Source organism: Columba livia, chromosome 4 (assembly GCF_036013475.1).
Source record: "Columba livia isolate bColLiv1 breed racing homer chromosome 4, bColLiv1.pat.W.v2, whole genome shotgun sequence".
NCBI classification, from domain to species: Eukaryota; Metazoa; Chordata; class Aves; order Columbiformes; family Columbidae; genus Columba; species Columba livia.
Window position 1 is genome coordinate 45,290,549 of NC_088605.1, and position 12,231 is coordinate 45,302,779.

The 12,231-nt window shown below is 41.8% G+C and overlaps 1 protein-coding gene across 2 annotated transcripts in view; it reads right to left on the reverse strand.

Moving 5' to 3' along the window:
- GUCY1B1 (guanylate cyclase 1 soluble subunit beta 1) overlaps positions 1–8,114 on the reverse strand; it is a 43,416-nt gene extending 35,302 nt beyond the window's left edge. Inside the window, exons 1-2 of one of the 2 annotated variants that reach the window (XM_065061470.1) lie at positions 7,944–8,114; positions 7,553–7,626 (exon numbers count right to left, since the gene is read on the reverse strand). In XM_065061470.1, the coding sequence (XP_064917542.1) occupies positions 7,553–7,626; positions 7,944–7,946 (77 nt within the window). In that variant the 5' untranslated portion in view covers positions 7,947–8,114. The remainder of the gene's footprint in view (positions 1–7,552; positions 7,627–7,943) is intronic. The other variant, XM_065061468.1, reaches the window with a different exon arrangement.
- Positions 8,115–12,231: the final 4,117 nt, after the last annotated feature.

A 12,231-nucleotide genomic window follows, 5' to 3' on the forward strand; every position in this document is an offset into this window, starting at 1 on the left:
ATACCTAACCGAAACACCACACCTCACATTTTGTATAGATCTTTGATTCTTATCTCCTGTTTAGTTTGCATTTTTATTGCCCAGGCCACATTGTAGTTACGTAGACATAACATGCACATGCCTATACATACACATATAAATATACAAATATAGTTTCTCCAAAAACTTTACATTCTAAGCTGATGATTATCCACCTTCTCTCCTAACAGAAGTGACATGGTTACCACTGTAGACAGATTGGTATAAACTATGGTGCTGGTTTACATACTTTTTAAAGGGTTGCTATGTATATAGAAACTACAGCCAGCTGAAAACTTAGAAAACATGGTGTTTTCCAGAATTATTACGAAGAAGTCAAGCAAGTGTCTCATAAAGGGACACAAGCATTTTATAAGCTTTTTTTTGTTGTTTTGTGAAAGTAGGAGAGATGAACTGAGGTACCACTCATAGTGACACGAGTGAAGTTTGCTCCAAGCCGCATGTCCCTGGCTCTCCTGAAGCCCACATGACACAACCCACCAGTTGCCCCATGAGCCCACAGAAGCTGCTCCTCTCCCTCCAAGCTACCAGTTCTTTCCGTACTGACAGTAGATTCTGCCCAGCCCTTGCACAACTATTCCGTATTTTATTTTATCCCATTCATCAATATGTAACCTGAGACTTGAGGTTACAGCATAGTTTTCTAATCTAATTTCTAACTTTACAGCAGTGTTCAAATCCAGCTCTGAGACAGAATTATTCCTTTGTAACAAGCATTCCTGTGGAATTAATCCCTATACTTACTTGCATGCACGAGCATTAATTAGCTCTCCAACAAGAGGTCAATTATACCATTTCCATTTTAAGCGGGCAAGACTACCACAGATCAGTTTCATTAACTTTGTGTGCCCAGTTTGAGACAGGTGGACCCATTTTTTCAAGGTACTCAGCACTGTTTATGCTCAAAACACAGCTTTCCTGGACCTTACATGCCACCAGCATCAGACCTATAACTTACCTGAACTCCAAGACCTCTTAAGAGCTTACTGTTGCCACTTGTAACAACAGTCTGTCATTACAGCTTTTGTGTGATTTCTGAAAAGGCCAACAATAATATAGTATGAATTATTATTACATCCCAACATTGTGCTAAGCAACAGTAACAGGCCAAAACCTTGATTTTTACACGATTTTTCAAAAAATGTAAATTGTGTTCTGCCATCTTAGTAAGCAGAAAAAAAATCTTTGACAAGGTGACATTCTTAACACAGTATACAGACACAATAAGTCAAGCTAGTGCCTTTATTCTGCAGCTACAAAAGATCTTCTATTATCTGCTTTGCTCAAGAAGCATAAAAAGGTACAGTTTTTGCTATGCCAGAAATTCCCAGGAACCAATGTGAGTTTTAAAAAAGTCTAATTCTGTCCCCTGTAAAAAAAAATGTAAAACACACTCTTAAAGGCAGACTTGAGTAGATTTGCTATTCTGTTATTTGATTTTTTTATTTTTCATTATTTTGGAATATAGCTGCAAATAAAATTAGTCAGATATCACATCCCGTCAATGAATTCATAAATATCTAAATTCTAGTGAAAGTCAGTGGCAGACATTTTTAAATGCATAAATTAATAAAAGCATTTACTTCTCCTGACTTAACTGGGCAACCTGCAACAACAGTGATGTCCCTAACTGCTAGGAATGCCTTTGAAAAGTCACCCAATGAGCATGTATTCTTAAATCACCTACATTTTACTGCAAAAGCCACACGGAGTTACTAAAGTCTGACCTATGTTAATTATTACCAACATGATGCACAAGTTTCTGTGTCTGCTTTGTTTTCTCAAGGCAAGCGATAGCCCTACAGCTTATCTCCCTCCCCAAAACTGTACAGGGTTTTCTACCACTTCAGTTGAACCCAACTTGAAACTGAGAAGAGATGCTTTCCACTTAGGTTGCACCAGGATAATTTCTCAACCCTCCACATTTCATAGTTATAGAAAACAAATTCTGATGAGTCAACTAGCTGCAGCTTTGGTAGGTGATAATGTGTGAAGTTTGGGGCAGAACAACAAAACTTTTCTTCCTCATTGGACAAGTGATATATTTTTGCTCTTCTTTCATGTGTGCTTCCAGACCACTGGATCCATGTAAAGTTTGTGCTACCCAGTGGACTCCCCAGAGCTGGAGTCTTGGCAGGTAATAGCATGTGTGGACAGCACACACCAGCCTAACCCACCCAAAAAGGAGGACAAAAAAGGACAAAGGCAGGATAATGCCTTAATTCTACACTATGCATAGAGCACCACGAAAATAAGACTATTGCCTTCTGCATTCCACACTGAGGTACAGTCAGCAAAGGATATGTGGCTCTTGGGGTACAAAATGCCTATTTTGCTACTGTGCAAGTTTCAACACAGATGTTATTTTCTAGAATCAATTGGTTTGAACTCTAGGTAGTTAGTTTTGCAGGCACAGAGTTTTCAGCTTCTCTTCAAGTTTTTCCATACTCCTCAGGCTACACATGGTTTTGTGCGAACTTCTACCACACAAACAGAAGGAAGACGAAGACTGTAGTTGACTAATCTTGCCATTTCATTTTGCAAAACCAGTTATTTCATATACCTTTATGTGGAAAAACTAATTTATCCTGAAGTCTTGTGATGAAGCATTTTAATGCATTTTTAACATGATATTTGAGCTCTCATTCCGTTTCTTGGCAATATATTTGAAAGTGTCACAGTTTGAGCATCTAACCTCGCCTAAATTCAGATTTAGGAGCCCATGGGAAAAGCCTGTATTCATTTAATCAAACATGAAGGGATACTGTTGGGAAACACAGGATAAATGACTATGTACATATTCCCTGCTGACAACATGGCCCTAGTTCCTACATATTGTCCTGAAGCTGTTTCAAGAGGACATCCCTGTTAATTCTTTTTTGTTATACAATTAAGCCTTTAGAGCTGCTGAATGGAGTGCTCAGAATTTCACATGCATTGGCTGTTCAGCTCAGCCACATGCGACACCTGTTGCAGAAGAGCTCACATTTCATCATTATTGAAGCCCCCTTTAAAAATGTGTAACCACACCTGTAAATATGTCCATCATAGAAAACATACTAGAGAAGACAGATCTTCAGAAGCCTTGGATTTTTTTTTTGTGTTAATGTGAGTAATCTCTCTGTTTTGACATAGATAGTAATTCCATACACATTACTTACTATCACGTTCACACACAACTGTATCACCCAGCAGTACAAATTTGGCCTTGATCAGACATGAGAATACAATGGCATGTATGTGAGAATGGTCAGGCCTGACAGCTTTTAGTTTATGTCAGCTAACATTTACACTGGCTGCAGAGGAACTGAAGATATCTAATGTGAAAGGAATCCTGAGAACCATTTTTTCAAGCCATTTCAATTGTGGCCACACAATCTGAAACAGCCTTGACAAAATAAGGGATGCGAGAGAGGTTTTCTCTTTAGCAGGAAAGGGACAACTCAAAAGTGTCTTCTGACCAAAGATGTAGTTAACGGCTCTAAGTAACAGTTTACTTACTAAGAAAATAACTGTTTGCAGAACTAGCGGAGTGTTGATCAAAGAAGCATGTCTCTGTGTATTCCAGGTTCTAAGTCTCTCCTTCCAAGGACTGAAGGAGTGAACTACAGTGCAAAGCCCACATTCAGCTTGCAACTGACAGTAAGCAAATTAAATTATTATGCTGAACCATCTTCACTTTCCACTGAGAAAAATCTGCTAATGCAGAGTTCAGCAACTGCAGGACTCTCCCCAGTGGCGCTCACTCCTCCTCTCTCATCCAGCTTCATTAAATCCCTCTAATGCTTCTAGGGTTCATCACAAAAAAACTGTCTGCAATACCAAATTCTCAATTCTGAGTGGTAGCCAGAGGAAAACTAAGGAGAAACGAGGTTTTGAGACTTTGCAGTTAAGAAAATTAATAAAGGCTCCATTAATTAAGATGATCTTTCATTGATCATATGCCAGCTTGCTTCACCTTATTTTGAACTCAACTTATTTGGGATCAGCAATGTTCGTTCAGAAATACACAGGTCTGAATTGTTTCAGGTTTTAAGCATTTTAATTCTAGTTCTTTAGCAAAACCAAGCCATATTTCCATTAAGCTGACAAAACTGATATTCAGTAAAATTTCAGAATATATATACCATAATTTTTCCATGAGCTTGATGCCTCATGTTTAAAAAAAAAAAAAAAAATCCATTGTTTAGTTATTTTAGTTATGCTCTGTTTTAAAAGTGGGAGAGAAAAAAACACAACTTGGAGTCTAACTTTCCCAAGAATTCTACTCTGGGACATTTAAAAACAAAAACAGTGTATATCTTTTTCAGAAAGATCGTGGTGTCACAAGAATGTTGAAAAATTAGTGAAACAGCAGAAACAGACACTTGAAACCATCATTCTGACTCGGTTAACATTAAGTGATGGCCATGAAAACACCACTCTCATAAAAGCATCAAACTCAACTATTTGGTCTCCCATAATCTATACTTAAGAACTTCACTCAATGTCACTTTTGAGTGAAGAAGCTACAGAAGACAATAGTCTTTGTGCTTCAGCTGGAGCATACCCTTTCAATTCACTATTTAACTTTTCTGAATGTACTTCTCTGTTTTGAAGAATGACCTGTTTTCATTACTCCACTTTATTCAGTTCTATGTTTTCTTTTCACTTCTATCAATATTAAGTACTAATTCACCCACTGGCATTTGAGAATCACTCAGCAATCACAACCCACCACTCTGCAATGCTGATTCACAGCTACTGCGGTGACTTAAGGGAGAATAAAATGGCAATATGTGTTCAGATCAACATGAAAAAAAAAAAGAAAAAAAAAAAAGCTTAGATGTCAAATTTTGTACTGAACTACCCAGAACCCTTTCTGCTTCACAGAAATGCTTACATTGTTGCAAATTCAACCACACTAACAGTGGAAAGTTCCTCTCATGTTTTTTAAAGCAATCAAAGACCCTGGACTTGGACAATTACTATTACAGTTTAAGCATTGGTGATTCAATTGATTCAACCCAGCATGCCACAACACTGGTGTATTTCTTCCTATTGTTTCCTAAATGATTAACACTTCTCACAAAGCATTTGCCAGAAGTCTGTATTCGCTTACATAAGGTAAAACACCTAACCTATTCCACAACACTACTGCAAATGCACCACAGGAACCTAAAGCACCAAAACCAACAAGCATTTAGTGGCTACCAGTTGACCCTGTACTATCCCCTAAACCAGCACAACCACAATAATCTGTTCCAGTGCGATATATAGGGGTTTGTTTGGTGGTTTCTAAACTCCAGGATACAGAAGTTTTTAAGATAAATCCTGCTAAATAAATAGCCTGTTGCAAACACTTTTGCATAAGGAACTATGGCAGTTGTTGCATATGTTGGCTCTTTCTTGCAGATGATGTTACATTCTTCTGTTTGGGTTGTGTTGTGGCACAGTTTCCTTCCAGAAATTCATCTTCTCTGTAAATTAATAGGAGAGCCTACCTGTTGGGCTGCTACAAGACAGAAAAGTTTCTCAGCTGAAAGACAGAAACAGGATGTAGCGGCTTCCTGAACTTTCACAGCTGACCTTTAGCAAAATATTTCATATCTTTCTACTAAATTTCTCCAAAATGTTAAATAAGTAATACTCCTCGCAGGCTTTAGTTAACCTTAGTATTCTATTATGTGTGTGTAAAATTGTAGAGATAGGATGCATCAGGAATTATGACTGCGTTCTGACAGTCTGCAACATGACCTTGTACTAGAAGGTGAAACTTTGTATATTCTCAGATAGATTAGTTTTAAATACAAACTCTGTTCACTGGGTAATCTGGACAAAAGTGGACCATAATACTCATAAGCGTGTTGGTAAGGGATGGAATGCCAGGAAAGAGTGAACGTTATACTTTATACAGATTTTACTATAATTTTCATGGAAAATTATTTATAACTTTTTTTACTAAGTCTCTTGACTTAGATGTGTCACATAAAACCAGCATCAAACCATAAGAATTTAAAATAGGTCAGTGTGTTTAAATAAGATATGTAAGCAAAAGAAATGTATATAGCTCAAGTACTTAACTTACAGCCCAAAACTGCGTGGCATTCACTGAAGACTCATCTACACAATCCATAGAACCGCATTTGCAAAATGTAATTTATAGACTGTCAGGGATCGCAGGAACAGTGAATGTCTGCCGAACCAGAACTCTGGACTCTCCATCTCTGGTGATTTTAAAGACTCAGCCAGATGGAAGTCATTCCTGAGCTCTCATCTAGTGCCAGTGACTGTCCCGGCTGGAACAGAGACTGGACTAGCTGACCTCCAGAGGTCCTCAAACCAAGATTTATGTGATGCTCTGCTTTCATGGTACTGTGTAAGATTACCACAATTTTAATGACTGCATTAATAAAATAAAGTGCCATGGTCACAGAAATCTCAGAGTTAAGAGGAGTCCTTTCACTCAGAAAATTTTATTAGGACAATGACAACACAGCTACATATTAAAGCTGGCCCAAATTAAATGGAGAGAGGAGTAGAGAAGAAGGTGTCCAGCTGAAAGAAGACTCTTTTCTCCAAGTTGGATTATCTACTTGTCCCTTAAAACATATGATATCAACAGATGACATTAACCATTTCTTCTAATCATGTAGCTACATAAAGCCTTACAATGCAAGCTTAAAACTCTAAGCATTTATGTATTTTTAAAAATATTTCTAATAGTTTTTCCTAAGTATCAATACTACCATATGTATGGTAAATTTTCTTTGCACTACTCATGTCAAACTTCTTATGCAATCCCACGATTCATCAAAAGTTTAAGTGAAGACAGTCTTCTCCTTGGAAAAATGCCAGACAAACAAGGGCTGGACACAAGAAATCACGTTCAATAGAAGAAAGCAGAAAGTCATTCTTACACGTACATGAAGTTGTACTTCTGCATTGCAGAAGCTTTTAAAATATCAAGCTGCACACATTATCAAAATCTCACACTCATTTTAGATGGAGTTTACCAGCTAAAAACTGTATGTCAGTTCATTCAGGAATGCAAAGAGATGTAGCTGTTGCACAGTTCACCTGGTGACCTGACTCAACGAAGGGCCTCCGTGGTTTCCAGCACATTTTGGACGCTCGGTACTTCTGTCACATACTTTGCACAACCGAGGGAACCGCGGGGATCAATGTCATCTCCGCTGCGGCTCCTGGACACCGGTAAGCACGGCACAAGGTGGGACTGTGCGGCGTAAAGAAAGGCCTCGAGGGGGACGAAATGCGGCAACAACAACCGCGCCGTGCCGGTGCTGCCGCGGCTGACAGCCACCTCCGTGGGACCGCTGCCAGGCGTTTATACAGACCTGCCGGTACCGGAGAGCCGCGCGGGGCGTCACACGGGGCGCCCACGGGCCCCGGCCGGCCTGACAGGTACCCCCGCCGGCCCAGCCCGGCCCCCTCACGGGGCGGAGGGACACGCACACGGACCCGCGCACGGGAACACGCACACGGGAACGCGCACGGACATCCGCACACTCACTTGATGTCCTCCCAAACGGCGGGGCCGTAGTTTCGGATGACGAGCAGCTCCAGGGCGTGATTGACGAAGCCGTACTGCGGGGCAAGGGGAGGCGGCGGCGCGGTCAGGCACCCGGCCGGGGAGCCGCTTCCGCCGCCCCGCAGCATCACATCCCATCCGTCCCACCCCGATGCCGGTCACCTGGCAGGACGCAACCCCTCTGAAACCCACCCCGCTCCCCCCAGCTCTCCCCAAAACAAAGGGCTGGGGCTCGGCTCCCCTCACGGCTCCCTCTTCCCCAAGCGGATTCAGCCTCTTCCCTCCCACCATGGGCACGGGCAGACCAGGCCAGGCCAAACGTCTCCGTCAGCCCCGCTCTCCCGGGTAGGGAAGGTGGCCCGGCGGAGCTCACCATGGTGCCGCCGCCGCCGCCCCACCGCCAAAGCCGCGGAGCAGATCAGTCCCGATCTCCTCACCGCCTCCCCCGGCCGCCACCGCCCCGAATGGCATCCGCCGGCATCCAATGGCGAGCGCGGCCGCTGCTAAAGTATCCAATGGCGCGAGAGGCCGCCATGCTCTCCTCTAATCAGAGGCGGAGGCGGGACTGCGGGTGGCTGAGGGATGCGGCGGGGTGACGGGGCTGGTCGCGCGGGCCGCGGATGGCCACCGCCCCGGAGCTGGTCGCTGTCCCGCAGCGGCCGCGGGCGCCATCGCCCGTGCCCAGCGGGGAGCTGGAGGGAGCGGGCTGGGCCGGCCGCCCCGGTAGCTTGGTGGGTTCTCTGTGCGTACTGCTAGGTCTGCGGCTCCCTCTGCACCTCCTCAGGTGCTGAGGCGGCGGCGGTCGGCGGGATAACAGCGTTTGCTGTCGCCCCAGACTGGCATGTGCGGGGGAGAGAAGGAGGGACAGGCCGAGGAAATACGAACATTCCGCACGGTTTCTTACCCCCATGCTCACCTCAGCGAGGAACCCCTCGAACCTCTGTCGTACAGTTTCCTGCATATCAAAAAGGACTTTCCAAATGCTTTTCTCCAGCTGGAGTTGCTGGGACTTGCCAGATGCTGAGAAGATTAATCAAAGTGCCCGGCAGGTTCCTGGTGGTCAGGGAGGTAGGGCTGTAGGGCTATGGCTGCTCTGCTGCCAGTGCCCTTTGCAGTGGCTGCCTTTGCAGGAACAGAGCTATGTCATCACTTGCAACCACTTAGCTTTTAGTGTCCCCTAAAAAGTGAAGAATTTGAGGGGCAAAGTGATCACAGACATTTCTGTTTCTGTGCATTCATTTTGCAAAGGCTAGTGAAGTTAAAGGCATAATAATGAGTGCTTTCAGTAACTTTTTTTGCTGGTGTTAAGTCATTGTCAGTAGCCCACATGAATAAACACTGCATTGTATCAGTAACCTGCTGCATATGGGTTCTGGAAGGGTTCTCCAAGTAAGGTATGACCCTTAAAACAGGACTTCTTGAGCACAGGATTACTGGCAACATGCCAGGGACTTTCCAGAAATAACACGCTGTCATCATATGTTATCATATACATGTAACAAAAAAGATGTTGCAATACTTGAAAAATGCATTTAGTTTAAAGTCCTTTGTGCCACCTAAAGACCTGGCCTCAGTGTATGCAACAAAAATCCCAGGGAGAGTACTGATTTTTTTTTTTGTTTGCTTAAAAAGAATCAAAATGCATCCAAGAGATAAAGAGATTACCTAAAAGGATTATAGGACAAATGCTTGATGGCTACTATTGTAGTAGGTCTTGGGCAGAGACCTTGCTACATGAAATCAATAGAGCCATAGATGCTAATCAGTTCAGAGGTCAGTAAAATAGTGCAATATAAGTTTAAAATTTGAACTGTTCACATACTTTATGAAAAAAAAAAAAATGCAGTTTATGGGTTGGGACCTCCCTGTCAGTAAGTTAAATGACAACATTTAGAATTTTTTGAAATCTCATCTATTGCTCGGTGAACTTTTGAATCTGTGTAAAGATTTCTGTTAGAATTGCTAGTAAGTAGGTAGACAAATTATGGGAGGATAGCCATCAGAAATTTGGCAAACCTCGTATCATAGGCATTCCAAGAACAGTAGAGGAAAACCATGCTTTTGGGTCATGTAGGCATAACAATACATTCAGATGTTGCATAGTCTTCGTCTTCACACACCTATAAAATATTTTTGAGGATATAAAATGTGAAAGAAGTCCTGACAGCACATCCCACAGGGTATGCTGCCAGAAGGCTAGGAAATAACAAGACTGGGTTGAGAATCAGTGTTAACAACATCCCCATTCTTCACAAGTTTGAAGGGAATCCACTTGCTCAGCCTGTATATAGGGTAAACCCTCATGCTCCTAAAATGATACTGGAGGGATTACATAAAATTCTTTTTTGATATGGTTTTCAGAAAGTAGATTATCCTGGCAATTTTGTGTACCTGAGTGACACTTCTTCAAAAGTGCTGGTATCTGCAAAGGTCAAAATTGCTTTAGACAACTGTGAAATTGACTTTCTTCTGGATCTGCTTTTAAAAGTTTGGAAGATGCTGAATTAAGGAATTCAAGCAAGTGACTTGCAGAGAGGGCCCAGCCTCCATTCCAGATGCCTGCTGAATCAAGACTGTCTGGTAGGCCTTAGGCAAGATTTGGTTTCAGCTGAAGGAAAGGCTCTAAGTCAAAAAGATAAAGCACATATCAGACTAAGCTGTTAGTACTGGGCTGTTTTCAAGGCCCAGCCCTATCAGTATCAGGACCGTTAGGTCACATGTATTATGCACATCATGCAACCGTTTGGACTGTATCTGAGGTACTTCAAAGCCTAAAGCTTGTTCAGTACAGCATGCCATCTCATTCACATTTGGGCACCCTCATGCACTAGTTACAGCTCATGAGCTGCTGCCCAGCTGCTTTTCGGTATTCTGCAGTGGGAGAGAAACTGAGGCACTAGCCACAACTGGGATGTGCATGGGATGGAATGCTGATGTGAAAGTAGCTTTTTAGAAAGTGTTTTCTGTAGCTGAAATCCCACAAGGCAGCTTCTTCACTTTGTCTCCCTGAACACGTTTCTCAGGAGGAGTTTCCTGCATGGGCTGCCAGAAAGCCAAAAGTTGCAGACAGTGATTACAGGAGAAAAACAACTGTTGTACTTTTTAAGTGATGGTATACATGTTTTTTCCTGATGTGAGACGCTAACTTCATCTGGAAATTCTTGTTGAGATCCATGAAAGTAAAAAGTAGCTTTAGGATCCTTTTATGCTGGTTGAAATGGCACTTAATGAGACAGTAACTTTGGGAAAACCACTAGCTGGGCAAGAACATCTACATTCAGTTCACTATGGTTTGTGTTAATACACAAACATAAAACAAATAAAGTTTTTTAATAAGTTGCATTTTTTAGTTTGGACTTGGACCCTTACAGTTTATATTGTTACTTTAATCCTGAATAAAAACACTGCCTTATATGGTATTGCTGGGTTTCACTTTACTGACATCAAACTGAATTACAGGTATTGTTTAGTTGTCTGTTTCAAATCATAATGGTCTGAGACTTGACATTTGGGATTGTCATAATAATACTTCCCAGGTGCAGAAATCTGTTCTTAAGATCACTTCAGCAAGATTCATTATTTCTACTATACCACTGTACCACTATACACTATTTCACTATACAGTTACATTCATTTTCCAATACTGGTATTGACAAGCTGTGACTGAAACAGCCCTCAATATACCAGTGCTGTTCTGTAATGCAGTAACCTGTGTAGATTTGAGAAACTGCGGGCTCTGTTGCATCCTCCTGTAAGAGGAGTTTAATCTTTGCAGTGCAAAGCAAACTAATCATGTGTCTAGATCTTCTCTGACACCTTCTGCAACCAGTGGAAAGACTCCTGTTGATTTTCATAGGCTCGTAGTCCAAAGCTCCCAGGAACTTTATTGTCCTCAATATTTCTTTGATAGGTTTTGTTTGGGCTGAAAAAATCAGAAGAGTGGAAGTGTATCTATGACTTAATCTGCCCCTTTTCACATCCTTGGGATGTTGCTACACGGATTCCTCTAGGTTATTTCCCATTACATGCTGCGTGTGCAGGATACTCATCTGAACATGGCATTTGTTGGTGTAGTGGCACAATATTTTGTAACTTTTTACTGCTCAGACGATGAGAAACAATTTCAACACAGATCTTCAAAGGAGACCTTATAATGGGGCCGCAAACCAATGTGTTCATCTCCATTTATACTGGGAAACCACTGGCTCAATTTTACTGTTAGCATCAAAGATCTCCTGAAGTAGATGACACACAACTTTATAAGGTTGTTTACTTTGTTTTAGATTCTTTCACAGTTTATTATTTCTTTGACTGGCTTTCCAGCTTCATGTTCCAGCCTAACTGCATATTTAACATTCGGATCCTACTATTTGTGCTCAGGAGAGTACATATCTTTAAACCATTGTGTCTGGATGTAGCAGAGTTTCCAGAACCATCCATTATTTTCCATCTTTTATTTGTGCTTCAGTATCAGAGCAACACTGGGTAATGTAAGACAGTGAGTTTTACTCTCTCCATTTGTTCTGCAGAAAAGGACCGACAGTGAACTCATGCAAATGGGATTGGGAAATTAAAAACAAAAAAATCTAACTTGTATCTGATTATTTCCTTCCTATGCATTTGTGAGCAGCCATACAATCAGAGATGGTTTCAGGGATCTC